This window comes from Ischnura elegans, chromosome 2 (genome assembly GCF_921293095.1).
Source record: "Ischnura elegans chromosome 2, ioIscEleg1.1, whole genome shotgun sequence".
In the NCBI taxonomy this organism is placed as follows: Eukaryota; Metazoa; Arthropoda; class Insecta; order Odonata; family Coenagrionidae; genus Ischnura; species Ischnura elegans.
Genome location: NC_060247.1, coordinates 41274162 through 41300364, shown reverse-complemented (window position 1 = coordinate 41300364; position 26203 = coordinate 41274162). Strand labels below are relative to the sequence as shown.

General features: G+C 38.4%; 3 protein-coding genes and 1 long non-coding RNA gene across 4 annotated transcripts in view; 3 read left to right on the top strand and 1 right to left on the bottom strand.

Annotated features, from left to right (window-relative positions):
* The window catches only part of LOC124153641 (3-hydroxyisobutyryl-CoA hydrolase, mitochondrial-like), a 42548-nt gene extending 29434 nt beyond the window's left edge, over nucleotides 1–13114 (top strand). Inside the window, exons 2-4 of the mRNA XM_046526935.1 lie at nucleotides 3140–4191; nucleotides 4901–5043; nucleotides 12216–13114. Of these exons, the coding sequence (XP_046382891.1) occupies nucleotides 3140–4191; nucleotides 4901–5043; nucleotides 12216–12236 (1216 nt within the window). The 3' untranslated portion in view covers nucleotides 12237–13114. The remainder of the gene's footprint in view (nucleotides 1–3139; nucleotides 4192–4900; nucleotides 5044–12215) is intronic.
* A 5094-nt stretch (nucleotides 13115–18208) lies between these two features.
* LOC124174043 lies at nucleotides 18209–19835 on the bottom strand. The gene is made up of 2 exons (XR_006868846.1): nucleotides 19692–19835; nucleotides 18209–18595 (listed from the first exon to the last, which is right to left on the bottom strand). It is a non-coding gene; the product is annotated as an uncharacterized LOC124174043 (long non-coding RNA).
* A 172-nt stretch (nucleotides 19836–20007) lies between these two features.
* LOC124174042 (apoptosis regulatory protein Siva-like) lies at nucleotides 20008–21330 on the top strand. The gene is made up of 4 exons (XM_046553181.1): nucleotides 20008–20365; nucleotides 20440–20603; nucleotides 20694–20845; nucleotides 20934–21330. Exons 1-4 carry the CDS (start codon nucleotides 20245–20247, stop codon nucleotides 20977–20979), a joined length of 483 nt encoding a protein of 160 aa, XP_046409137.1. The 5' UTR covers nucleotides 20008–20244; the 3' UTR covers nucleotides 20980–21330.
* Nucleotides 21331–24653: 3323 nt separating this feature from the next.
* The window catches only part of LOC124153638 (dynein axonemal heavy chain 10), a 208524-nt gene continuing 206974 nt past the window's right edge, over nucleotides 24654–26203 (top strand). The window contains exon 1 of the mRNA XM_046526934.1: nucleotides 24654–25436. Within this exon, the coding sequence (XP_046382890.1) occupies nucleotides 25199–25436 (238 nt within the window). The 5' untranslated portion in view covers nucleotides 24654–25198. The remainder of the gene's footprint in view (nucleotides 25437–26203) is intronic.

Here is a 26203-nt window from a genome sequence, read left to right as displayed (position 1 = left end):
CACAAGTATTTGATTGAATGGGTAGTCTCAGATTTAATCAGAAAAGAAAATGAGGGTAGTACCTGATATACTTATTCTGTCTGGTCTCAAGTTAATTCATAGTCTGTGGGGGACCTTCAATTAGGATACTTGGTAACTGTAGGAAAAGCGTGCTATGGATTATTTAAATTGAGGGAGGAGGTATGTATGATCTTAGGTTTTCCCGGCGTATCAGTTGCAGAAAAGTTTCTCGGGTTTTCCACCGGTTGATGTCGTCCATGTCTCCCGACGTTTCGATCCGCAACTTGCTGATCATACTCAGGGGATCTTCCGAATGCGGAATTCGGAATATCCCCTGAGGATGATCAGCAAGTCGCGGATCGAAACGTCGGGAGACATGGACGACATCAACCGGTGGAAAACCCGAGAAACTTTTCTGAGGGAGGAGGGTTTGATTGATTGAAAACATTGTCATCCGCAGTGCCGCCTGTGGAGGGGCAACATTGCAAAACTAAGTGAAGAGTTCTCGGGATCGCCACCGGGTCAGGAACTCCATATCTACCGACGTTTCGATGTCCGACTCGGACATCGAAACGTCAGCAGATATATGGAGTTCCTGACCCGGTGGCGATCCCGAGAACTCTTCACTTAGTCCATTCGCCGGGAAAGCACGAAATCTTTCTTCATTGCAAAACTATATTGCTCTTACGATTATTTGATGCAGTCTCCTTCTTGACCCTTTATGATGTATAAAAAGTATATTTTAACAATCAGTGGTCGCTATATATGTCTGATTGTCTTGAATTCTGGGAATCTTAAGAATGGTTATGAACTACACTGCCCTTCTTACATCGTCTACCCTGTCCTTTCTCTTCACCTTCTAGTAGTACAAAAGATACATTACTCCCCCATGGTGCGCTTCTAAAAGTTTGGTTAGAATGATGACATGGTAGGGGATAACACAGTGCCGAATCGACGTTGTAGGATTAACGGGTTGTAGGTGGTGGGAGCTACGAAAACAGCCCTGTAAGAAAAGCGATGTAGGAGAGATTTGCAGGAGTGGATCGGAAGGAAAAATTTTGCGGGATAAAATTTACTATTTAGCGTAATATGCTATGTTGATATTCTGGAACTTGGGAATCCTTATCGTTTAGGCCGATGGTGAGTAGAAGAGGCAAATCTTTTCAATCACCTTTGCCGTGCCTATGCACCATGGTGATGCTTCAGCCCTTAAAAAGAGGAGCAGTAAACAGGAAACGACTTGTAATCCCACAAACGACAGAGAACAAATTTTACCTGTCACCAAGCATTTCGAAGTATCGTCTAGGCTCCAGAAGCCTTTGGACCATCGAAACCATCGGATAGTGGCGTATTTCGCCGAAATCCTGGCCAAAACCCCAAAATTACTCCTACTAAAAAAAAATACAAATTCAAGAAAATGAATAGCTATAATGTAAAAAGTGATTATTTAAAATAATATCGGTAGTATTATAATAATGTGCTTAAGTATCAGTATATAACTAACTTTCGTGCGGAACGAGGGGTAACAATAGGTATGGTCGAATAAGATTGTAAATAATAATATTTTTCTTGCGAGTATTAATGTAAAGCGGAATGCTTAATATACCATCCGCTGTAATAAATACATGTATCAACGGTATTGTGAACAAGGAACACTATCGGAATAAGTTTAAAAAGCTGAAATATAAAAAAAAGTTTTTGAATGTAGTAGTAAGCGTTTGTTTGCAGAAATCATTCTGAAGGTGTATGAAAGATTATAGGACACTTGGAAACTTCCCACAATACATTCTGACGTGGCCGAGGAAATTGCAGGTTTGCCTAAGTTGATAACTAGTTATAATTCTGGAACAAGAATTTTTCTGTCCATCAGATATATTTTATAGTCTTCAAGTCGTAAATGGGAGGTTGGGATATTCCCTTCACTATTGTCCAGTTTTCAAATAAATATCAACGATCAAAATTCATTCCAAATTTTGTGGTCAAATTCTTGTCATGTGAGTCTCAAGCGGATGGAATCAATAAGATATGAACTATTAGTGATTGAACTGGCAAATGAATGAGGGACGTGAAGACTTTTGTGTTGTTACACTTTATATCCACTTACACTTAGGTGTTGTTATTATCCAATATGTGAATGAGATATTTTATGGGGGAAGATTGTATTGAAAATGCGGCGAGGAAAACGCTCACTGCTCTCGCTGTCTCTCTACTTAGCGATCCCCATGTCACAACAGGACCGTGGCAGCAATGCCATCCTCGCCCTTACCCCCTCAAGTCACTTGCGTAAGTCCACTTACTGTCTTTTTTTCAATTTCTCCCTATTTTCAATTCATGGACTCCCCTCTCACTGAACCCCAACCTCATTTTTTTGTCTGCTATTTAAAGCTCTCTCTTCATTGTCCACCGTGAGTCTACCTTGGATGGAATACCGTGGCTTATATTCCTCTCGGTAGTGGTCAGATCCCTTGTGCTGGATATAGGAAATATTGTATATTATAAATTCATACCGATTGGGGAACGTAGAAAGGTAATTAGGGTCAATTCTGTCTTTTGAACGTCGCCGCTTACCATGTATAGAGAGTAACTGGGTACCCAATTCGAAGGGAGAAAAGGAATGACCTTATTATATATTGGAAATACCACTATAACTCCGTTTTTATTTTAGATTGATTCTGATTGAGTGTTTCATAGTTAAAATGAAAAGATGAGAGTGATCTTTGCACATTATTGTGCTGGTACATAGAACTTGTTAGTTTATTTCTCAGTCATAGATCCACGCTATGTTTCCCCCAGAGTTAGTTATTTTCAGAATGATTTGTTCTTTTCCTTATTTGTATGAAATTCAACTAGTTTTTTAGCATGGTAGATTGGTCTCATGTCAACTAAATGTGCGAAAAAGGCTAAAGATTATTGATTATGGGCAGCTAATCATTTGTGAAAAACGCAGTCTTTCAGTCTACGACTTGAAGGAAACGTACTGTAAAGAAAGGAAAAAGAAACTTTCGTCCAGGACATTGACTCTCACAACTGTACCGGAAGAACAAGATCAATTCTTTCACTTTATGCCATGATTTTACTTGAACTCCATCATCCAACTGCTCCAATCTCACTATATCTCTTATTTTTTATCCTTTTGTAGGATCATGATGGGTTTCTTCAAGGCTCTGAGATGCCCCGGCATCAGGATGGTGGGGAGACCCCTCTCCTCGGTTTCTGCATCCCCATCCGCTGCACCCGCTCCCGCACCCTCAATGGCAATCCCCTCTGAAGCAAAGACCGTGGACGGCGTCACCGTGATGACGACCAGCGAGGGCAAGGCGATCATCCAGGTGGACCGACCGCAGGCTCTCAACTCCCTCAGCACGCGGGCCATCCCACTCCTGTCATCTGCCCTCGCTAGCTGGTACTCTGGGCCCAACATGGTCCTTGTAACTTCACGAGGCAAGGTCTTCTGCGCCGGCGGAGACCTCAAGGGCATTGCCTCGCTGAACGAGCACGGCCGGCTCTCATTCTTCCGCGAGGGTTATCGCGGCTTCAACCTGATGGCCAGCATGCCAGTGCCCACGGTCTGCCTCGTCAGGGGTCACGCTCTTGGCGCCGGAATGGCTCTGGCTGCGCACTGTCGGTTTGCCGTGGCCTCGGATAGGAGCGCCTTCAGCCTTCCCGAAGCGGCTGTTGGGTTCTACACTGACAATGGGGCGTCCGGGTATGCGTCCAAGTTGCCGGGACGCGTGGGGTTCTTCTTAGCCCTCACGGGGACCAACATAACTGCGGAGGACGCGAAGAACGTTGGCGTGATCTCGCACGTAATCGCGCCCGAGAGGTTCAACATGCTGGAGCGGGAATTGTTGGCGATGGACGACCCGACGGACGAGAAGATCCGGTCCCTTCTCGACGAGCACGAGTTCGCTTCAGCGGGCAAGAGGGAGAGGCTCCTCAACGAAGACGTTCTCGCACGTGTCAGAGACATCTTCAGCGAAGGCAGCGTGGAGGCGGTCGTGAAGAAGCTCAGTGACGATGGGTCTCCGCTAGCGAAGAAGTGTCTGGCTGCCATGAGGACTTTCTCCCCCACGTCCCTCAAAGTCATTCATCGGTCGATGGAATTGGGACTAACGAGGCCGCTGGCACACTGTCTGCGACGTGAAATTCTCATTTCCTTCCGAATGTCCTGCGAACCAGACTTCAAAGAAGGTAGGAAAAACCGTATATTTTTAGTTAACTGAGCACTGTCTTAACATTATGCCTCTAAATCCTTTCTCAATTATTATCATACTCGTCTCAAACGCTCTGTATGAATTTTCCTATTATCAATTCAGTCCCAGTCCCCAGTCAAAAATTTTATTCGCCTTGTAGAACTACCCCTTTGCACTGAATCCATAGGCAGCGCCAAAGCTGCGGTTCTGCCTCATTGAATGAAGTGAGGAAGAAAATACTCACAGAATTGATTTAATTTTATTTTTATTTTATCGACCTTAAATGATAATTACTACATGTGTGCTTGTAACGAGTTTTTGTTATCGTGTCTACAAAATTTATTAACAGTACAACTGTATGCTCTATTTCTCGCTAATACCTCGGCGAACAAGTAATTTAAGATAATTCACATTACACAGAATGGTAAACAGTTATAGCATTGTTTTTTATAGCATACAAATGTATAATAATTCCTACGGTCTTCATTTTGTATCGCGTTCGTAATTTTATGTTTTTACCAGTACGAAAGTATTGAATCAGCTAACGGGTCGAATAGTGAGTGCACTTTTAGTTATGCGAAAGATCCACAGAGAAAAAATCATTCGCCTTGAACCACTTTTAGTTAATTTATTGTTTGTCAATTCCGTGGTTGTTGAAAACTTTTATTTGCGTTAATACTGTTTTAATAATTTTATATCTGTCGCAGGTGTGCGAGCGATTCTTGTTGACAAAGATAAGAGGCCTTCTTGGAACCCACGCACGCTGGAGGAAGTGTCGAGTGAATATGTGGAACGAATTGTCTCTCTCCCCGATGTTGACGAACACGATCTGGCTCATCTTTTCACTCTGGTAACTATCTAATTTATTTTTATTTTAGCACCATTGGTAGTCGACTGCTTTAAACAACCTTTAAAGGTAAATAAATATTTAATAATAATAAACCAATAAATATTTTGTCGTCTCCTTGTCTAAGATATTTATTGTGAGTAGTATGAGTGTTTATCTAAGTAATATAAGTGTGAGCTTACCGTTTCTTTCAAAACATTTTCCTTCTTACTTGCCAGGATGAAAAATTCACGTCAAATTATAATTACCCATGTATCCCATCAATTATTGCTATAGTTCTATTTCTATCATCAGCCAGTAATGTGATGGGAATATCGTTTTGTTTTGTGTCATACCAAACCAATAAAAAAGACATAGGTGACCGTGTTATGTCCACATCGGGCTTTTTATTGTTTTCACACTAACTCGCCGATCCTTGCGAACCCTGTGGAAATTAACTCATTTCCCTCAACAGGCGTAATAGGAATTTTGTTAAAATTCTATTGAATAGGAATTTAAATATGCCCATTAATTGTTTAAACGGTAAGCAGATCGAATATTGCGTTTTTCATTTTTGTTCAAATACTTATGTTAGTTCTTTTTTAATCCAAATATTTATTCAAGAATGAGCTTAAAATAGACTATTTCTCCGACCTACACATTGTGGAATCCTACGAGTTCACTTCCTTTTAAACCTACCTTTATCGGAGATTAATTTAAGAGAACTTATCATACGTTTGTATGGAAAATTCAGTCGTTCCGTGTTTCGCTGTTCCACGTCGGAATATTTTCCTTGAGTGTAGAATGTTTCTTTCGCGAACCTAACACCGTAGCACATCATAATGCTTCCTACGCTGTATTGCTTCGCAAGCGACGCTGAATTAGCATTTTATAGCACTCTTCTAGTTGATTGTGTTGAATTTTATGGCTCAACCTTAGTGAAATATCCCTGCGCTTCAAAAACTCTCTGTAAAACTTATTCTTTGACATCGCATCGGAAGTTCGAAGTTTCCAAAAGAGTCGCAGAACAATATTTAAAATTTAACGGGCGGCTACTTAATAAAATCCATAATGCATTTAATAAAATCCATAGATATTTTGAAATATTTGTGTAATATTTCTTATCCTGCCTCGTGAACGGCGGTGAAATTTTCATGAATTGCCATGAGAAAAAATTCCCCTGGAAAACGGACCTTTGGCTTACCGGGCCAATGCGCAGACCACTACGCTATCCATTCCTTAATTTCCATGGCATCTGTACCAAGGCTCATGGTACAAATGTTGGGGCTTCGCGGGCCATCAAGGATGGCTACGCGAGGGAGGAAGGACTTCCACAATTGGTTGAGAGCTTCAAACCTGCGCTAAAGCCGCGCAAAGCAGTATGTGTAATATTTTTGATTCGGACTACCTTTAGTTATATCCTCAGCTTTCAGTTAATGATGAAAATTTTTTCAGTCTGTACTTGGTTGATAATTAACTAATCAAGGTCTCTGTTTGTGTTTCCTGTTTATATTATCAATATGAATAAAATTCTAAGACTAAGTATGCATGATTTTGCTTCTTTTTCAATACTTTTCGCTCAGTTTGAAACGATGATCTCGTAATCTATCCGATTCATGTAATATATTTTCGTTTGGATGGAGTTCGGTGGTGATGTGGAAGAGAATCGTATGAGTTGTTATCATCTTAAGATTGCGACCGGCGCGCGGCAGCTCTTCTTTTTTTCCGTTCGAAAATCATAGTTTTTGTCGGCTTGAATGATATTTTTTTCCGCTTTGGAACGCTATGGGGTATAGCGGAAGTTTTATCTCAACCCTGTGGCGAGCACTGTTGGCGTGCTTGTCAGTCTTTCTCGTATCTTAGAAAAACGAATCCCATGCCTTTGTAGGAGATGTGTTGCTTTTGGAGCAGACCCGATTTTCTGCCAGTGATAACGAAATAATTCGCCCCGCTTGCTGCCTACTGCAATGTGCGAACTTGTGACTGAGTGGATACCAATGTGGGTAGTTTGCCATGTCGGTACATATTAATTTTCACATAACTTTGTCTCTATATGTAGTTTAACGTACCATACCTGCATAGTAGCGATGAAGTGCCCCGAAATCTCAGTGTTATTGTCTCAATACCTACGTAGGCGCACGCTACCTCGATAGGCCTGTTGGTATTGCTAATTTTTACTTCAGATGTTATAAAAGTATAAAGGGAAAAACCTCAGCTCTGAATTGTACTTGAAATGAAAAACGCTGTCTACCATGTCAAAAATCCCGGAAAATCTAAATTTTATTTATTCTTTCAGTCATTGCTTTCAATTTCATTCTCAAGATGTAATATTCCAACATAAATGTCGTTTGCGCGGGATAACTTTTGTATCCCCTTTAGAAACTAGCGCTAAGGTCATTACGGTACTACCCGGAAAATGGTGTTACTATACAGGGCGTTACTTCGAAAACACTATTTTATCCCAAAAAAATAAAAATTTTGTTATTTAACACCGTCATTGTTTTCAATTTGATGCTCAAAATGTAGTTTCCCTTGCATGAATGTCAGTTGAAATTAAATAATTCTGAAGCAGAAGTGCTTCAGGTGTTATCGTTGACGTTTTTGATGAGATGTCATATTTTCCCGTCTCCAGCGGGGCGCAGGTAACTCCGTGTGGCAGTTTTAATCCGAATCCGAAAACAACCGAATTATTCTAATTCCGGCTTTCGAATTAGTGTAAAAAGTCATTCCCTAAAAGTCACCACTTTTTCTAGGTTTTTTACCTTTTTCGTTTGATTTCAGCGCTTAGCCTACTTTTCCAAGCATTCTTCGTGAAATGGACGCATTTCAGATTAGTTAACGATCAGTGAATATGATTTATTTTCCCAATGGAGGAAATGAATGAATTAAAAAATACAATGGCTCGTCAAGTCTTAATGAATGCGTTATATTAAAAATTTCTTCAGCCTGAAAGGGCTTGGCAGTTAACTAGTGGTAAGAGGCCACTATAGGTAAAAAAGAACTATTAAAGGCTATTTGAAGCGCTTTGAATAATTATTCCTATTGCTACTTCATTCTTGAATCATTTGCGCGATTGCATTGCTCAATCGTCTTCACTGTGTTCACTAAAATGTAGAATTTGGACTTTACGAACGTAATTCTACGGTCTTGCAGCTGTCAAACTTCTTGCTACCAAATAATTCGGCGATCTTTTCCGTCCATATTCTATTGGTAGTTTGAAAGCTCCCTAAACATTTATAAATTCGTGAATGACTGCATGTTTTAGCTTTCGTGGTCCATCGTCACTGCTTTCGAATTCTTCGGTACGTGTGTAATGCTGACTAAATTTTTTAATTGCTCGGCTTTAAGATCTTGTGGGAACAAGAATAAAACCAAATGATTTTTTTTAGTCACGAGACTGATTTTTCGATTGGTGTGAATGGAATCGTAGCGTTTCATTGGTTAATTAGGCAGTTTTTCTCCTGAGTGAGAATGGTAATACAATACAAGATACGTAAGTATATATACAGGACGTGGGCCATGTGATTCCGAAACCAGAATCTTAAGAAAACTCGATAAAGACAGATTGAAAGTGACTGTGGGAATGAGATTTGCTTGGAGGATGAAGAAATTACGTGGGATAGATGAGAAGACAAATAAGTGCTTGTCATCGAGGGAAGGAAGTTGCTGGAGGAAATTAGGGGACATAGTGTTTGGAAGGGGCTGGCTACTATTGCCAGGGTGATGGTGAAATCAGAGTTATTGGGAAAAGGGGAAGAAAACGAGCGTCTTCTGAAGAAACAAGTCAGAATAAATGCAACTATGAAGAAATCTTGGAAAAAAACAGAGGAAATGAATGAACGTAATCGTGGGGGATAACACAGAATTTCTTGATGATCATTTGGATATTGACTTTCGATTGGAACACCCGTGCTATTTTGACCACACTCCCCGAAAATTTCGTTTTATTTTATTTTTTTTGCTCCTTTCTGATTTATTCGGCTGTTTTCGTCGATTTATTTCGTGCTGTGTTTTGTATTTTACCTTCGTCTTCGTTAAGAAATATTCCTCGAAATGTTGTAGCTTGTTGTTGACCGTGAATGTCTCCAGAAAGGGAGATGAATAAGCTTTTCAGTTTCAAGATGAGCATTTCCCGAAAAAGATACCTTGGAAAATCTGGACAACGAATTTTTTTATCGTAAACGATTAAAAAAGTAAATTTTGAATTCAAACTGAGTTAGATCCCGCATCATAATTTTATCAGCTTCTGAACTTACCTTTTTCGTGAAATTCTAAATGTACTCCAAGGACCACGCTGGGTATTTTTCCCCGTTTAGCCATCAATCATTGATAGCAATGGAGAGTAAAAGCACTGTTAAATAAATATCATGCGTTTTTAGCTTCATCGTACATGATCACGGATTAGTAATTTTTTTGTTTTGCCTCCCGAATTACAAGGTGGTGGCCTCTACCTACATTCCATTGCATCCCCGTCATATAGACGAGGGAAACCTGGCAGTGGCGCCGACTCCATGGAGCCCGAGGGTCACGAGCCCCCTCAATGGGTTATGGGTGTGAGGAAAAAAATGTGTCAGGCTTGTCGACTTTCCCGGAGGGTCCAGATATTGAGATTCGAGTTATCAGGGTTCTAATGTTGATCATATGACTCTTCTGAAATGCTTAAAAAACTTAAAACTCACTACTTATAAAATTTCCTGGGGCAAGATCCTCGGTTTAGGGCCCCCCAATGTTTTTTGTAAGTCGGCATCCCTGAACCCTGGATAGCGTAATGAGGTATTGGTTCGCGCTTTAAAGTGGGGAATTTAAAGATCCGTGCTTATATTCCCGTCCTGCAGACTTTCCACGGTTGTGATTTCGTTTTTTATTAACGCAGTTATTGGAAAGTATAACATCACCGATTTAAAGGAAACGGAATCAGAATATCTTTGAGAATATAAAAATATATCTTTGAGAATCATACAGAACCTACTTCACCAGCTGGTAGCGTTCTGGTGCCCGAATCGACAAGAATTTTTTTGTTATCTGAAAGCCATTAAAAAGTTGTACATCACAATATTTTCGTGCGAAGAAAGAGGACTGATTTTTTTATATTACGTTTCAAGAGTTACGCTTTCCGCCGAGGTATTGTGCCCCCTCGAAGCGCATCGGACTAGGCCATATCCCCCGAGATATCATATTCTGGCCTGGTGCGTTGCTCTGATATACATCTTTGTCTCGGCCGGTTCCTGCGCGTGTTCGCCCCTGCAAACATCCGATACACCTGCGGCTGCTCCCACGCTTCACGTGTTCATGAGTAACGCTACCCACCGCTACCTCTCCTACTGCAGCACGAGTTAAAGGGGGAGTTCGGCCGTGACTAAACCACAAATTTTAAAGTTTCAGGTGATAACTCGAGAGAATACGTGAGTCATAATTACCGAAACGTCATATAAAGTCTCATTAAAAATTTTTTTTTAACCGACCCAGATTTCAGTAAATTATTGTCATTATTGATGTTAAATAGGAAACTATTTCAGTTCCAGAAGGTTCTTGGTTTGAGTCTCAGTCGGACTGCATTTTTACCCTCCGATTTTCAGCTTTTATCACTTTCCTCTTCACTTTTGCCCTTGTCCGACATTTTACATGTTCCTTTACTATACAAACAAATTCACAGGTACGGAAAGAAAGGGATGGGAACATATTATAGAAGAAGGACCGAGTACACGGAAGGAATGAATGAATCATTCGTGTATACACATTGTATATAGAGTTGAATAAAATGTCTCCAATTGCACTAGGATTATGGAATGAGATTCCCATCCTTTTTTTGGAGGAAAATATTAGTTCGAAAATGTATAGTTTTTGCTGTAATTATGAATGCTTGAGAAATTTTAAAAATGTTAAAATTCGTGTAGCATATTATGTTTAAAAATATTTTTTGCTGTCAGAGATGACATCAATTGATGCCAAAAGTAAAATTAAGCACATAGAATTTGGTTCTTATACAAAATTTCTATACTACTTATTTTTCAAGCTGTAGGATGTTACTGTTGTTCCATTTTCAAGTAACCAACATGATCTGACTTCATTTTCATCTTTTATTTGCTCGTGACTAAATTATAAGTACATTGTGACATCCCTTAATTTTATTTTTTTTGTGAACCTTCTAGTCCAACTAATTTTATAGGACAGCATTTCTATTGAAATTTCCATCAATTTCTTCTGTTATGCGTATACTATATCTGTGGTCAGCTTCACCATTAGAGCTTCAGAGAAAATTCTGAATTTTAAATGCATTTTTCTGCAAATATAGCTTTTAAAGTCTAATTATGTCATCATCAGGTGATGTGCTGTTTGAAGGGCATTCATTGTGGGGGAAGGTTCTAGGATATGACTTTTCTTTTTTTTTTGTCAGTAGAACCTCCTAAGATTCTATTTTCAAAGTCTACTCTCACTGTATGAAAGGAATTCTCCCTTAATTGGTGATGATTAATAGTTATTCTCTGTTTATACTGCACCCTTGACATATTCCAAAATACTATTTTCTCAATTACTATGTCTTTTCTATGGTTTTAGTTAGTTAGTGCACTTAGTATGCACTGAAAGTGATGCATTGCTGTTGGCATTCTCAACAGCCATGTCTGCAGTTTTTTCAACACATTCACAGTCAATTTTCAACGGAGGTCACCAATTCTAAAAGTTATCCTACATGCCATGAAATCAGCCACATTAATGGCACTTTCAGCACAGAACAGTGTGTCCTTTTAGAAGTAGTTTTTCGCTTTCAAGCTACTTGCTGTTTTTGGTATGTGGTTTCTTATAATGTGTATGAAATTGAAGAAAATTATATATTTCAATTATTTACATCAAAATTATTTTGCCCAGTTGGAAAAGACAGTAGAAAAAAAACCTGTTAAGTCCATGTAGGAATGACTTCATCTGACTTTACTTGTCGAACTTGGTTTCAATACTCTTGTTTATGAGACCACTCAGCACCCTAGCAGAATAATTCCTCTTGCATGAAAATTTTATATTAAAGGTCTATCTTACTAATTTGGTCATCAAAATTCAGCGTTAAAATTCAATTTTAATGGTAGAATTGCTGATATGGAAAAGGTTCTACAAATGCGCATGTAGAAATTAGGAAGATATCTTTATATTTAGTTGTAAATTAATGCCATGAACTATTAAATGTCCTATCTTTCTTTTTTTTCTAGCCGGCGACCTCATCATCATAAGTGATTCTTCTAACAACTGATGAATATCAAAATCCATAATTCATTAGATGGTTCAGCAGAATTCATTCATATCTAAGCAGTACTTATTGACAAACAACAATATCCAGTGATAATGCATTATTAAATAATGCAGTGTTTGACACAATCATTTATGTTAATAATCCAGGATAGGTTTTGAAACATTTTCATTATCAAGCTTTACCATGTGCATTTAAAGAATCTCAGTGAAAGCTAATTTAATGAAGATTGTGATTTGTTATAAGTAATGGATATTATATTTGATACTGTCCCTCTCTGTTAATGTGCATGAAAATATGTCCAAGTTGGGGCTAGTGGGATATTTGCCCACTGAACACTTTTGCTCTGTCAGTAAGAGATGGAAATATAGTATTGAGTGATCAGAATTAGTGAGTTTCCAACCTGGTTTTACCTGGTGATCCTGCCATTATGTCTATTATATTGTTTTTAGAGGAAAATTAAAAAAACGTGCAGAGTAATATGTTTAATATTACTTGTTGAGTCTATGTAATTGGTTTACAAAGTCATGAGAATGCCCTTTATCGTCTAAAATTACTTTTGTATGAAAAATATTTAATATGTATATGTATTTGAAAATATATTTCAGCTATTGTATTAAAAATCTAGAATGAAATATCCTCTGAATATTTTTTCAGAATCTTTGCAGTGAATTTTTCATTCAGGTGAGCATAAATCTCTCTGTGCTCTAATTGCTGGCCCATTAATGAAATGATTGAAGATTTCCTGATAATCGACCGTGGCTAATTTGGATGTCAATTGGTCCCCTTTGTTGTGTCTGTAGTGTGACAACTAAAACTTAATTTCTCTGTGATTAATAAAGCTTGCAATTTGTAAATATTGATGGAGGTCATTGGATTTCATTGAGTTTTGGAAAATACATACAAATTTATATTATTGATGCATGTATTCTATTGTAAACTGAGGTTAATTATAATAACATTTATAAATTAGTATCGAAAAATGTGAAATTTTCAAGAGTAAAGCTCTGGTATTTTAAGGTGGACTAAGTTTTATAAACTGCAATGTGCATCAGGGAACCCACTGACAACAGATGAGGATATCTCTTCAAAATGATAGCAGTCTTCAATGCTGGATTAGGTATTGTTGATTCGGGGGTGCGAAATGAAGTCAATTTCATGCATTTAAGGATTCTGTGTGACTCTGACTGAAAATGGAGTTTCTTGCGGGTGGGTACTCTAATGTCTAAAACATTAATTTTTGTGTGCCACCAATTGTGATCGAGAGAATGGGGAACTTGCATGAATTTTTTTTATTTCACAGGTGGACAGAAAATTATTTTCTGAATACAACAAAGAAAACCGCATGTAAATCTGAGTTTTCCTTCGCGAGATATTTAATGATAAATATAACGAATTTTAAAGCGCGGGAAAAACTCCCTCACCCCCCAAGCCACTGCCGACGAAGCCTCGATGACGTCAAAGGTGCCTAAACATCACGCGAAGCTATTGTTGTGATTGTTTGTAATAGTTGCCAGCAGTTGTGAGAGCTTCGTTTGTTAGACGTGTTGATTATTTTATATTTAAAGATAAATATCCGACGATAGAGGCTTGGAAGCCCTCATATTTTGCATTATTTATAATATTAATATCTGAGTAAGGGCATAAAATATAAAACTGGAGCAGTTAAACCAAAAATTTTATAATACCTAAATAACATCGTTGTAGGAGTCTGAGCCACGGCCATTGGAAGGGGGATACGTTAATTGTAAATTGATGTTATCGACGGCATATAATTCATTTAAGTATGTAATTAGAACGATTTTGATGTTTACTAATGTCCGCTTAGCTTTTATATACAATAACTTCATCCGTTTATTCGTAGGTACCGGAGAATTCGTCGTTTAGGACTGTATGTGCTTGTATTATGAGGTGAATTCCAGTCAATGCAACTTTTGCTCGCTGATTGGAGACATCTAGGAACATTTTTGTGCCAAAATAGTGTTATTTTCAACGTGACATCTCCCGTTAAGCTACAACTAATAATCACAGTGCCAGTGGTTGTAATGCACAAAGTTTGACAAGGTTGAAAAATATCGGCCAAGAGTTATCAGTGTTCCATCGTGATTGAACTGTAAAAAGTGCTATTACGCTATCGATAAATGCCTAACAGTAGTGTAAAAATTGTCAGTGGCGTGCTAATCTCCGTTGTTCATCGTAGATATGATATTTCACGATCACGCTATTGAAATAAAAACTGTGAGTGAAGTTTGTTATTCCATTATTTCAACGAATAGTAGTGAGAAAAGTCACCTGTGTCACTTGTGTGGGCTAATTTAAGGGTTTAAATCAGTGAATAAATAGTTGTTTTCATAATAACGAGTTCTATTATTGTAAGTTGTTCGTGATGAATATAAGAATGTGACAGTGACATCCAGTTTTTGATAAGAGTATTTGCCTATTTCCCACTATATTTTTATGGTATATGCTAGTATATTGTTTATGGATTTACCTATATTATTGAAATAGGTTATAGCTTGTGTGTGTGTTGGCAGCGGAACCGATTCGCGATCTCACATGTGGATTGTGTGCAGACTGTTTTGCTGTGAATTCGTACCGTAGGACGGATAGGACTACCTTCTCCGTTAATTCGGTGTTGCCAAATTCAACAGCACAGCTTACTCTAATGTCAACAGCACAGCTTACGATCGTTATCCTCCAGTATAACAAGTTTCTTTTACAACTCGATTTGCCGCCGACGTATAGCAATAATTTGTCTTAACAAATTCCATGAGGGTCGTGGCATCAATTTTTGGTGTCCTAAAAAAAGGCTGGTGTCCTAACACCCCATGCCACACGCCTTTTAGGCGGCTTGCGGGGTATTATGTAGATGTAGATGAATTTCAGGTGTACTATTCGAACGAGTGGCAACGTTATCATCCATTTTTCTTATCACTAAAACATACGAAGTGAAACGCTTGTACTTCATCATCCCGATGCCGCATTATTAATATCCCAAGTAATAATCTAGGCACAATAGCAATAGGAAAACTTGCCCAAGAATAACAGAACAAAATAAAGTGACGATGAGCGGCTAAATACTCCCTCAAAACAAATTTTACACCATGCGCTCAGCGTATTTCCCTACTCCCTACGGTTGTTTAGGCACCTATGACGTCACGCCTGGCCTCGGCAACGCTCGGGTGTCTTCGCGCAGTGGTCGGCTCAGAGAAATTTTTCTCGATTTTAAATGCAATTTTTTTATTTCTTTTGATGTTGAATGGAGAAACTGAAGGTATTTTCGCGAGCTTATGTATCCATTTGACTTATTCAAAATAGTTTTTAGGGCAATCTACGACCCATGCAAGTTCCTCATTTACTGTGCACTCATTTCCGTGTACTCACAAGACTATCTACCTCTTGTCCTCTCCTTTAATATACTCCTATTTTAACCTGAAATTACATTTTATAGCGGGAAGAATCATTCAACCTTTCCACTTTGGTGTTGAGTGATACTCAGGACAGCCAGACTTTACATGTTACTCAGCTAGTAAATCCAGCGTTATTTAAAAATTTAATTTTGAGCTCACAACAGGAATAGAGGGCAAAAAATGAGGGGCGAGGGTTAACTCCAAAATGAGCTCTGATTAAAGAATGGTTTTTAGACTGATCAATAGAATTATAAATAGGTAAATTAATTGCTGGGTATTGGATGGATCAGGCTCTAAGAGCATATGTTTCCCACGTTTTCAATTAGAACCTTTATTTACAAGACTTTACATTCTGTATTTATAAATTGATGGTGATATTTGTATACCTAATAATAATGATTTTATTTCTGTTGGTTAGCAAGTAACATAGAAATCATCAAAGGGGGAAAAAAATGATATAGATATATAGTAGTACATAAAGATAGTGATAAATAATAGAAAACAGAATTTGTTAAGTAGCAAAAAAAGAAAAACACAACAGGACTCAGTAAAAAACAAATACAATAAGTTCAAGTATGACGGCAGTCACACTTGGATACCATGAATTCAGAAACACATCAATAGGCTTTTTCAAGAAGTAAGTTCTTTGCCCGGTTTTTGAACACTGGCAGACAAGTAAGTGATTTAATATCAGATGGTACATAATTTGTTATAGATTATTGAGGCTGCATGATGAGGACTATGTAGAGAAAGGGAAGTTGAGGCTTGGGATAGGTGTATGTCAGTACTATTTCATGTGTGGTAAGGGTGCACATCGTGGTGAAAGGAGAATATTTGGGGGTTTAATTTGACAAATAAGGTGCAATTAAGTCTATAAAGGGAGGGAGGTATGGTTCTTGAATAAATATCTGCCCAGGGTGCTAAGAGGGAGTACACCCTTACCACACATGAAATAGTACTGACATACACCTATCCCAAGCATTGCCTTAATGGCCTGATTTTGAAGGGAAAAAATCTTTTGGGAAAGGTCATTTCCCCAGAATAAAATGCTGTATGAGATGTGAGATTGGTTTTTTGAGTGAAATAGGAGTTTCAGGGTGTCAAGAGCGATAATAGTTTTATAATTAAAGGGTAATTTTTTTCATGGTGTTCTGTATGTGGTCAGACCAGTCCAGGTTTTCATTGATTATCAGACCAAGAAACTTGACAGAACGAGATTTGATGAGGATTTATCCTTAAAACGAAGTGAGAAACTAGACATGGGTGGGCACCTTTAGTGGTGGAACTGCAGATGAAGAGATTTATGAGAGTTTATGGTGAGTATTTGTTCGGCACTAATTGCTCGTATCTGAGGCTCGGGAAATATCTCTCAGTTCAGCTGAATTTTTTGTAATGCCTGCTAAAGAAAGAATTCTGGTTTAGCTGGATGTATACACATTTTCTTGTGAAAATTTGGGAGTACATATTTAAAAATTCAGTTCTTGAAGCAATAACTGATGAAATAAGGTTTGAAGGTAGAATTTTTTTGTGAACTAGGAATGAATTTTGGAACTGAAGCATACAGTAGCGCAGCGAGGAGGGGGTTTTGGGCGATAAACCCCTTCCCCCCCAGAGCTCACAGAAATTGTTAAGTTAAATCTATTTTACTTAATGGGATTGATATTGCTTATAGAATAGTGTGAGGAGTAATAAATTATCCCTCAGAAGACCATAAAAATCACCATTTTGAACCATTACCTTAACTTTTTTTCCGGCGGAAGGCCTCTGCACCTCCCACTTACCCTGGCGGGTATGCAATACTCCCAAGCTCCCCGGTATTAGTTGCACCTGAAACCCCCCCTTGCCTTAATTCCTAGCTGCGCCCCTGGAAGCACAAAGTGTGAAGTTTTAACACACTCAATGCTGAGAAAATTTATCATAACACACCGCCACGCGGAAAAAATATTTTGCAATAATATCAGATATTATGTCTTCCTTAATCGTATACAATCATACATAGGTCAAAATTATTAAAATTTGCGCTATTAATAAAGAAAATATTAAATATTATAATAAAATTATAATAAATATATAATAATAAAAAGAAGGCAAAAAATCTGCTGAAAGCAAACGACTTGTATCCAGTCACAGGAGAAGACACACTGAGACGCTGGGCACAATTGCAGGGTCTAGTAGAAGACGCGGAGGCAGATGGCGGGCCGAGAAACCTAATGGGACCGATGCCTTGTATTCAAGGCATCCGCGTCCTAGGCTAGCGCGGGATGCCTTGAATTCAAGGCATCCGCATTGAGTGTGTTAATGAAAGGTTGCCATGAGCAGCAGCAAAGTGTATTTGAAAATATCCAGTTAGAGGTAGTGAATAATGTGGAGACATATTATAAACTGTTTTACTGAAAATTACTGAAGTTTTATGGAGGTGCATATGTATGCACTGAAAATGTCAGGTAATAAAGGAAAATATTTTTTACTTGAGATGAAGTTGAAAACTTAAAAATTTCTCCAAAGTAGTTCCTCCGATTATTATTGCACTTTTTTGCCAACTCTGTCAGGTAAGGTACATTCTTGGAAGACATTTTTAGGATCAACCCTTTAAGCAGGTTTGGATCTCATTCCTTGGATCTCTTCCTTGATCTTATAAATGCTTAATTTGGGGTTCTTAAAATATAAGAAATAATTAAAAAGTTAGCTGGGCCTATTTCCTGACATTGCATAGGCTGTGGCAGAGCAGCAAATGTTCTTGACGAGTGACTCTTGAACACTGAATGCTGTGGCTGAGAGCATTGAATTGGTTGAGCACAGGCCCATGCTGGGACACCGGGACGTATCCCGGTGCGCCCTTCAGCCTGGAAATCTTGGGCGCCCTCCTGTTCCCAAACTGACACATTTTACAGCCAGAACAGTGGTGTGATGGTGCCGTTCGGTGTTCTGGTACCTGTTAACAAAAGATATAATAGTTAAATAACACTTTTATCAATTTTGTTGCCTCAAAATTTCTTATACACATTCCTGACAAAAAAATATTAAATAATGTAAATACTAACTTGCATTAACAAAACACACAGAATGATATATCATTTCTAAAAAAAGTTATTTAAAGCATTCCGGTAATGCTAATTTTGCCATGATGTCACTGATCCAGAATTCCAGTATTGAGCAGTTAACTTGCTTTCAATCGTGTCTCATTTAACAGGATAATTAATACCATCTTTAGTAAACAAAACAATAATTTAAATTAGAATAATTCACTCCGAGTCATTCCAGTAGTCCTCCCCCTGCATAGTGCCTGTGCTCTCAAGCCATGTACGTCCAGGACGGGCCTGGTGGAGCATCTAAGTAATTTTCCCTCTTCTGCAGCTTTCAATCTTAGAGTTCTTCGTGAAAGATTATAAGTGTCTCCTATCATCCAGATGGTCAACGATTTTCATTCAACAAATGATGTGCCCAGGCCACATTTTTCTCACTTTTGGTTGAAGATGTGAGGGTGATTGACCATCTCATTATCCTCTCATGCAAACCTTGTTCTCAACTTTTCACTTATTTCAACCATATGAATTCATGACAATTACCTTTCTTAAAACAGTCTATTCCAACGGACTGTGGAGATATTTTCCTTTATAAACTCTTCCTTTCGTGGTATTAACCATGTATTAACTATGCTTTGGTAGGAATTGTTTAAGGTGCTATTACAGAGTTTTTTATTTTTTTCCAAATGGAACTCCATAAATTATGTGATATGTGCTTTGATTTATGATACTGTGGTGGACATTTCAACAGAAAAACAACATTAAAACATTTAGTACACTCCATATAGCCCAGAGGCAATCATAAATTCGTGTTGGTCTGTAAATAAAAATGATTGATATCCAGGATCGCAATCGTAAATTATTAAAATGTAAGTTTATTTAAGCGAAATATCGCGATACTCATTCCGCTTTCTACGGGGACCATCGTGATGCAGGCCTCGATGGGATAAGAGAAAATTATTTAGAAAGTGACACGGGTGATTTTAAAATTTTGGGAAACTACACCTTAAAAATCCGAGTTTGGTGCAGTGATGAATCCCCTCGTACCGAGACTTATCGGTAGGACCGGCTTACCGACACCGGCAATCATCGGTACGGTGTACAGAATTCCGCCCCTGGTATATACATAAGGTGCGTCAAAGGAATAATTTTCGTTTGATGTCGGAAAAAATTGAATCCAGTATCGTTTTAACATAATGTAACATTTTGGATAATGAGAACCTTATGAAATCTGCTAAAATTGAATAACGCGGGAATCAACGAGCAACGTTTTGCGCAGCGCAGAAAAAGTGCGAAGTGAACGCTGAAATATCAGTACCGGGACTTCAATTGAGTCTATCTCACTATTAATTTACTTTCTCGAGCTAACAGATAATTAATTTGGGTTGCTTATTCCTTTGATTTGTATAAGAAGTGAATATTGTGCATATCTGAATCAATTTTACAAAAATTCTCGTATTACAACTGCTCATTTCTTTGGCTTAGTCAACATATTGCTCGACGTTAGCGTTCTCCGTTAGTTGCATTTTGGTTTGTTTTCTTTTGATATTCTCGTGTTATGCTGCGTAAACGGAGTCATTCGTTTGAGGATGACCTACTACCTCAGTCTAAAATTCATGTTAGTGATAAAGAAGTCAACATGGGAGTGAATATGGATCAGAACATGCAGGCTGTATATGGTGAATTTCAGTTCGTACCTAAAGAGTTTTATTTTCAATTATTCTTTACTGATTTTCAATTATTTTTTCTTCAGAAAAAACTCTACAAATGCTATTTAAAGCGTCTCCTAAAAAAACATACCCGGAATATCCAGTCACATCAGTGACCCTTGCCCCGAAATTGAACACAAATTCTGGACGATATAAACAGTTGTTTTTAGATAGCAACTGTAAGCTACATATTGAAGGATGCCTAAAGGTATGGCTTTATAAATATGTATTCAATTATCTTTTCAGTTACTCATTCGTTGCAGAAAATCGTTTTAATGTAACTTACTTGCTCCTCCAGGAGGACCAAGTACAAATATCTTGTGGACTTTGTGGTAACCGTTGTCACCATCGTCAGATATGTAACTTTTGTGAGAAGTACCTCTGTGAGAACTGCAAACGTGTTTGCCGTAAATGTGATTTACCCTTTTGCTCGTCATGCATATTTTCAATGTGAGTAATACTATTCAGTAGAAGTAGTTACAAATGAATATAGAAAAATTTTTAAGTGTGTAAATTAAGCTGGAAATGTTTCTTACAGGTACGAAGGAAACGACGAATTTACGATATGTCGATCTTGCTATTAAAGTTATAAAACGTGTTGAAAGAATGAAGTCATAATGTGGTCGTAAATTATTGGAAGGACTCAGAGCAGCCTAAAATTACAATGGTCACGGTAGTGTTGATTTCTTATTTTCTGAATAATATCTTATGAAACGGTGGGAAAAAATCATTTGATATCATGGAGTGTTGGTTTTATATGTGATACTGATTGTGTGTTGAAAATTTTTTATAAAACCAATTACGCTGAATGTTTGTATGCTTGGGAGCTGCAGAGTACTGAATCAATTATTTTAGGTACTCCCAAGTTTGGAAAGTGAATATTGTAAATTTGTATCCATTCTTTGTTTAATATTGAATACACAAATATTTTTTTATCCCTGTTTTTGTTCTAGAGTAATTTATTAGGAGTTGTATGATCATTGTCACATTTGTGGTTTTATAATGGTTGTTTTATCCTGTAGCATTTAAGTGTGTGTGTGTGTGTCATGCTAGCATGCATTGAAAAATCTCTTCTCTGCAATCGCTACTGAAGATGATGCATTACTCCCACTTGACCTATTGTGCCTTGCCTTCATTTCCTGACATTTTTTGTTTAAATATTATTCTGTTATCTAAATATATTTTTATGCTTTTTAAGACAGAGCTTTATCGAGAATGACCTGTATCTCAAATTATTGATATTTTCCTCAATTTTACTGTGGTAAAATTTTAGTATTGGGGACACTAGCCATTCTTGATAAGAGTCTAATTTGTATTTACTATTTACTTAAAAAGATAAATCAATCAATTATTTCAGAAAATGAAAACAAAATAAATGTAGTTGATTGGGAGTTATGAATCCTCTGGCTCCGGAGACCAGGGGTGCAGCTAGGAATTAAGGCTAGGGGGGGTTTTAGGCGCAACGAATACTTACGGCTGTGGAGGTATTGCATACCCACTGGGGTAAGCAGGAGTTGCGGGTGCCCACCTCCAAAAAAATTTGAAGTACAATGGTTCAAAATGGCAAGTTTTACGGCTTTCTAAGGGATATTTGATGAATCCTAGCTCTATTATATAAGTAATACTGATCCAAATAAGTAAAATCGATTAAACTTAAAAATTTCTCTGAGCTCTGGGGGGGTTTTATCCCCCAAACCCCCCCCCCTCGCTGAGCCACTGCTGGAGACATTTCTACCCCTTGGCATTATTTTGTACCAAAAATCCTAAGGCGAAGAAGGTGCCTTGGTAGCGTAAGTGCCCAAAGCCCCTTTCTGTAGTTAAAGGAATTTGTATTTTAATCCTTTTCAAGACATGAGATTGTTTGTTAATGGAATTTTAGCTCTTCCTCTGCCCTTGCAGGTGATTCTTTCAAGGTAACTTTCTCTTGCTAGTCTGCAGTAATCTTTGTCCATTGGTTGGCAGCAGACTTCCATTCATCTCCTTTCTCAGAGGCTGTCCATTATGGAATCCATATATTTAATTATTTTTCTCATGTTTTCTAGTTAGGAAGTTTTATTTTCTTAATAATGATATCAGGTGGTACATTTTTCTCTTCTTCTGCTACATCTGTGTTCTGAAAGACTTCCTTCTTTTGAAATTGGTGGATTGCTTAAAATAATTTCATTTTTGAGACTTTCTCATTTCACATTTTTCAATCAAGTGTGCCTTATTTGAACATAAGGTCATATGTATTATTCTATTGATGTTAAGGTATATGCTTCCTTTTCTATCTTATGCCATCACCCTCTTGTATTTTTTTTCACAATTTTCAAGGTTTGCTTTGTATCACTTATCCATTTCTTCCATGTCATAGTCAGTTTGGTAGTTCTATTAAGGGAGGCTCCGTAGTCTAATACGTGTTGCAGTTTTCAGTGTCATAGCATGGCAGATAGATTATGGCAGAGATGTCCCATTAACATACTTGTACCTAATCTTAGTGCTGAATTTCACTAAAAGAGCTTCAATGCCTTCTAATTGTGAGCAAAATACTTCCGTAGGTCTTTTCGAGGTTAGTTTGGTTTGGTTCCTTCCAAACCAAGGACAATATTGGTAATTTCGGACCTCTTTCCCACTCTAAGCGTCTTATATAAGTAATGCTAGGTCAGTGAGACTATTGGCCCCTTCTGATTCATCGGTGTGATGGAAATTTTATAATTTTATTCCAAGTGTTCTGAAAGCCTTGAATATGCAAAAATTGGAATGGTGTGAATTCCTTCATTTTTAAATTGTTTTCTAAATTTGGTTTTATTTTTCAAGGTCATGTATTTGTTATGCCAAATAAATGATGAAGGATGTAAAAGAGAAGATATACTTTGATATGAAAAAGGTGGTTGGAGATGAAAGTAGAGAGCTGCAAAAAAATTTTCCCACCTTTATTTTTCCCGTCCTCCTTACATGGGATGTACCTATTTTGAACTGAACTAGAAGGAGAAAGAATGGATCCAATGTTTAATTTGGGCCGCATCACAGACAGGCCTCATATCTACCCTCTGATTTCTGGCGTTTTTCCATCTACCACAGCATTCCCCTATGAAAAAATTGTATGAACCTGTTTCATAAGTTTATACATTGCCATGGCAATGTTTGAGAATGTATAAAAATTTGAAACAGGTTTATACACTTTTTTCATAGAGGCCGTTGTCCTAATCCTTTTTCCATTATATGTTCCTATCCCCTTCTTTCCTTACCTGTCAATTTATCTGTATGTTTGCGCTCAATGGGCCATGTGAATGAATGAAGTAGTGAAATCAGAGGGCAAAAATGCTATTTGACTGGGACTCGAACCCAGAACCTCCCGGTTGCCGGCCGCATCTACCACTGCACCGTTGTCCTCGTCCTTTTTCTATTAAATGTTCCTATCCCTTTCTTTCCTTACCAGCCATATTGGCTTATTTCACTTGGGCTCAGTGTGCCCCGAAACGCATGTTCCTGTCTCTTTCCTGCTATCGTGTGAGTGTGTATCTTTCCTTTAATCCTTGTGTCCTCGTCCATTCCTTCTGTTGGTGAGTGGTGAGCTGCCCCAGTGCCATCTATTGTTTATTCTTGTGGGCCATAGCAAAGGGAGTTTCCTGTGTATAAACCCCCGCCGAAATCTAAACGTCCTGGTAGAGCACCTGGCCGGCAACCAGGAGGTTCTGGGTTCGTGTCCCAGTCAGGCCGCATTTTTCCCCTGTGATTTCTGGCGTTTTTCCATCTACCACAGCACTGTTGTCCTCGTCCTTTTTCAATTATGTGTTCCTATCCCTTTCTTTCCTTACCTGTCAATTTATTTGTATGTTTGCGCTTAATGCGCCGTGTGAATGAATGAAGTAGTGAAATCAGAGGGTAAAAATGCTATCTGACTGGGACTCAAACCCAGAACCTCCCGGTTGCCGGCCGCATCTACCACAGCACCGTTGTCCTCGTCCTTTTTCTATTATATGTTCCTATCCCTTTCTTTCCTTACCTGTGAATTTATACGTATATATAGTGGCCCAATTTGTATAATCTACGGTAATTACGATCCTTTAAGCGATCTTCCCCGTGACCTCACTTAAATCCTGCAGCCAAAGAATAATTACTCTGTAAAAAACGACATTCTATTCGTATTCATGTATCTTCGATCATTTCTACCATTAAATCGATCATAGCTGCAAGTTTTGTGGTTGCCATGTTCGAATTTCCCTCCAAAGTTACCAGCGTTGTCAATTGTTCGTTGTTTGTTGGGAAGGGAGTTTTAAACACGTCGTAGTATCCAAGGGCTACTTGTGTCACTGTGGAGCATAGATTGTTGTTGCCGTCCATTGATTTCAAGCAGTGGAGCGATTTATTTTTAATTTCTAAATTTTATTCTGATTTAGCGTGACGTGGGGCTTGAGGCGGTGTGATTTAGTCAACGTAGGAATGTCCTATCGAGTGAAATCGTCGTATGATCGCAGCAACTTGTTGGAGCGGATTTGTGAAGAGTATAAGCCGTCGTGATTACGTTGAGCAACCAGTTAATCTGTGCGTGAGCTGTTGCAAATTGTTGCATCGGAACACCCTGTCTCAGGAATATTAAGGATGAATCTGTTTACACAGCTCTTTCGAACTGTTATTTGGAGTTAAACGGGGAAGGAATTCGCTCTGCTTTTCTCTCTCCATTGTAGCACCTGTCATTGATAGTAATGTGCATATAATCCGAGAGCCAATCTTCTTGGTCGTCATTGTTGATTGCATGGATTGTACTTATGGCTTAATGGTGCTTTCAAAGTGAAGGACATTGCGCGATTTCCATAGCTCAGGATGACAGATTATAGAATTGAGTGGTTGAAGGAGAGAGTGAGGACGTACTTCAACTTGGAAGATGACTCATTATTCCAAGACTTGTTAGCGTCTCAAAGGGGAGAATTCCTTAAAAACCTAATGGGTTTTTTGGATAATACGATTGGTGCTCCAATGACTCCCGGAAAAGGCTCCTTTGTGATTTTCAGGAACATGCTTGAAAGAATGGTCGAGAAGGAAATTTTTGTACCAGAGGAACGTATGTACCGAAAAGTTTACTCTGTATAATTATTTTGGCTTCTATTATAAAACAAATTTATCTACCTATTTTTATTTGTTATTATGTGTGTATAGTATGGTGCGTTAATTAAACGCTTTTCTTCGGGAAAAAGGGCCTGACACCATGGCAAAACAGATACAGAAAACACTCAAAGATATTTTGAACTACCTATATTTTTGTCGTAATGAAAAATAATCAAGTTACATGCGAAATTTTAGAAAATTTTATTCAAACTGATGATACACAAATACAAGACCATGCCATCTTATGATATAAAAAGGTTGCAGTTGTGGGTCTGCAATGTTCCGCAATGAAGGCGGCTCCTCAATTGGGGGGGGAGGTAAGGGGTATGCCCCCATATGTATCCGCCACTGCACTATGGGCTTACCCAGCAGGGGCCTTGAGGGGAAAGCTGTCTCCCCCTAGAAGCAAAAATTGCCAAAGACTTGAAGGAAAATTGGAACCATATTAAAACGAAAGTTTTCAACAAATTTTATTTAACCCTTTCACTGCTGTTCAATCTGCGAAAACCTTCTCCTCACATGCGGCGAAAACATTAAAATGCATCTCGTGGGGCCATGGAGTAGGTACTTTAAGGATGGGTATGGTACACTTTCCGAAGGGTCGGAAATCTGGGACCCTTTCCTCGACGAGCTTACCCTCGCTGGCCCCTCTCTTTGACCCTTTGAGTGGGGGGGGCCTCCCTCCCCTAAAGTGACCGCTGTTACTGCATTTTGACAATCGAT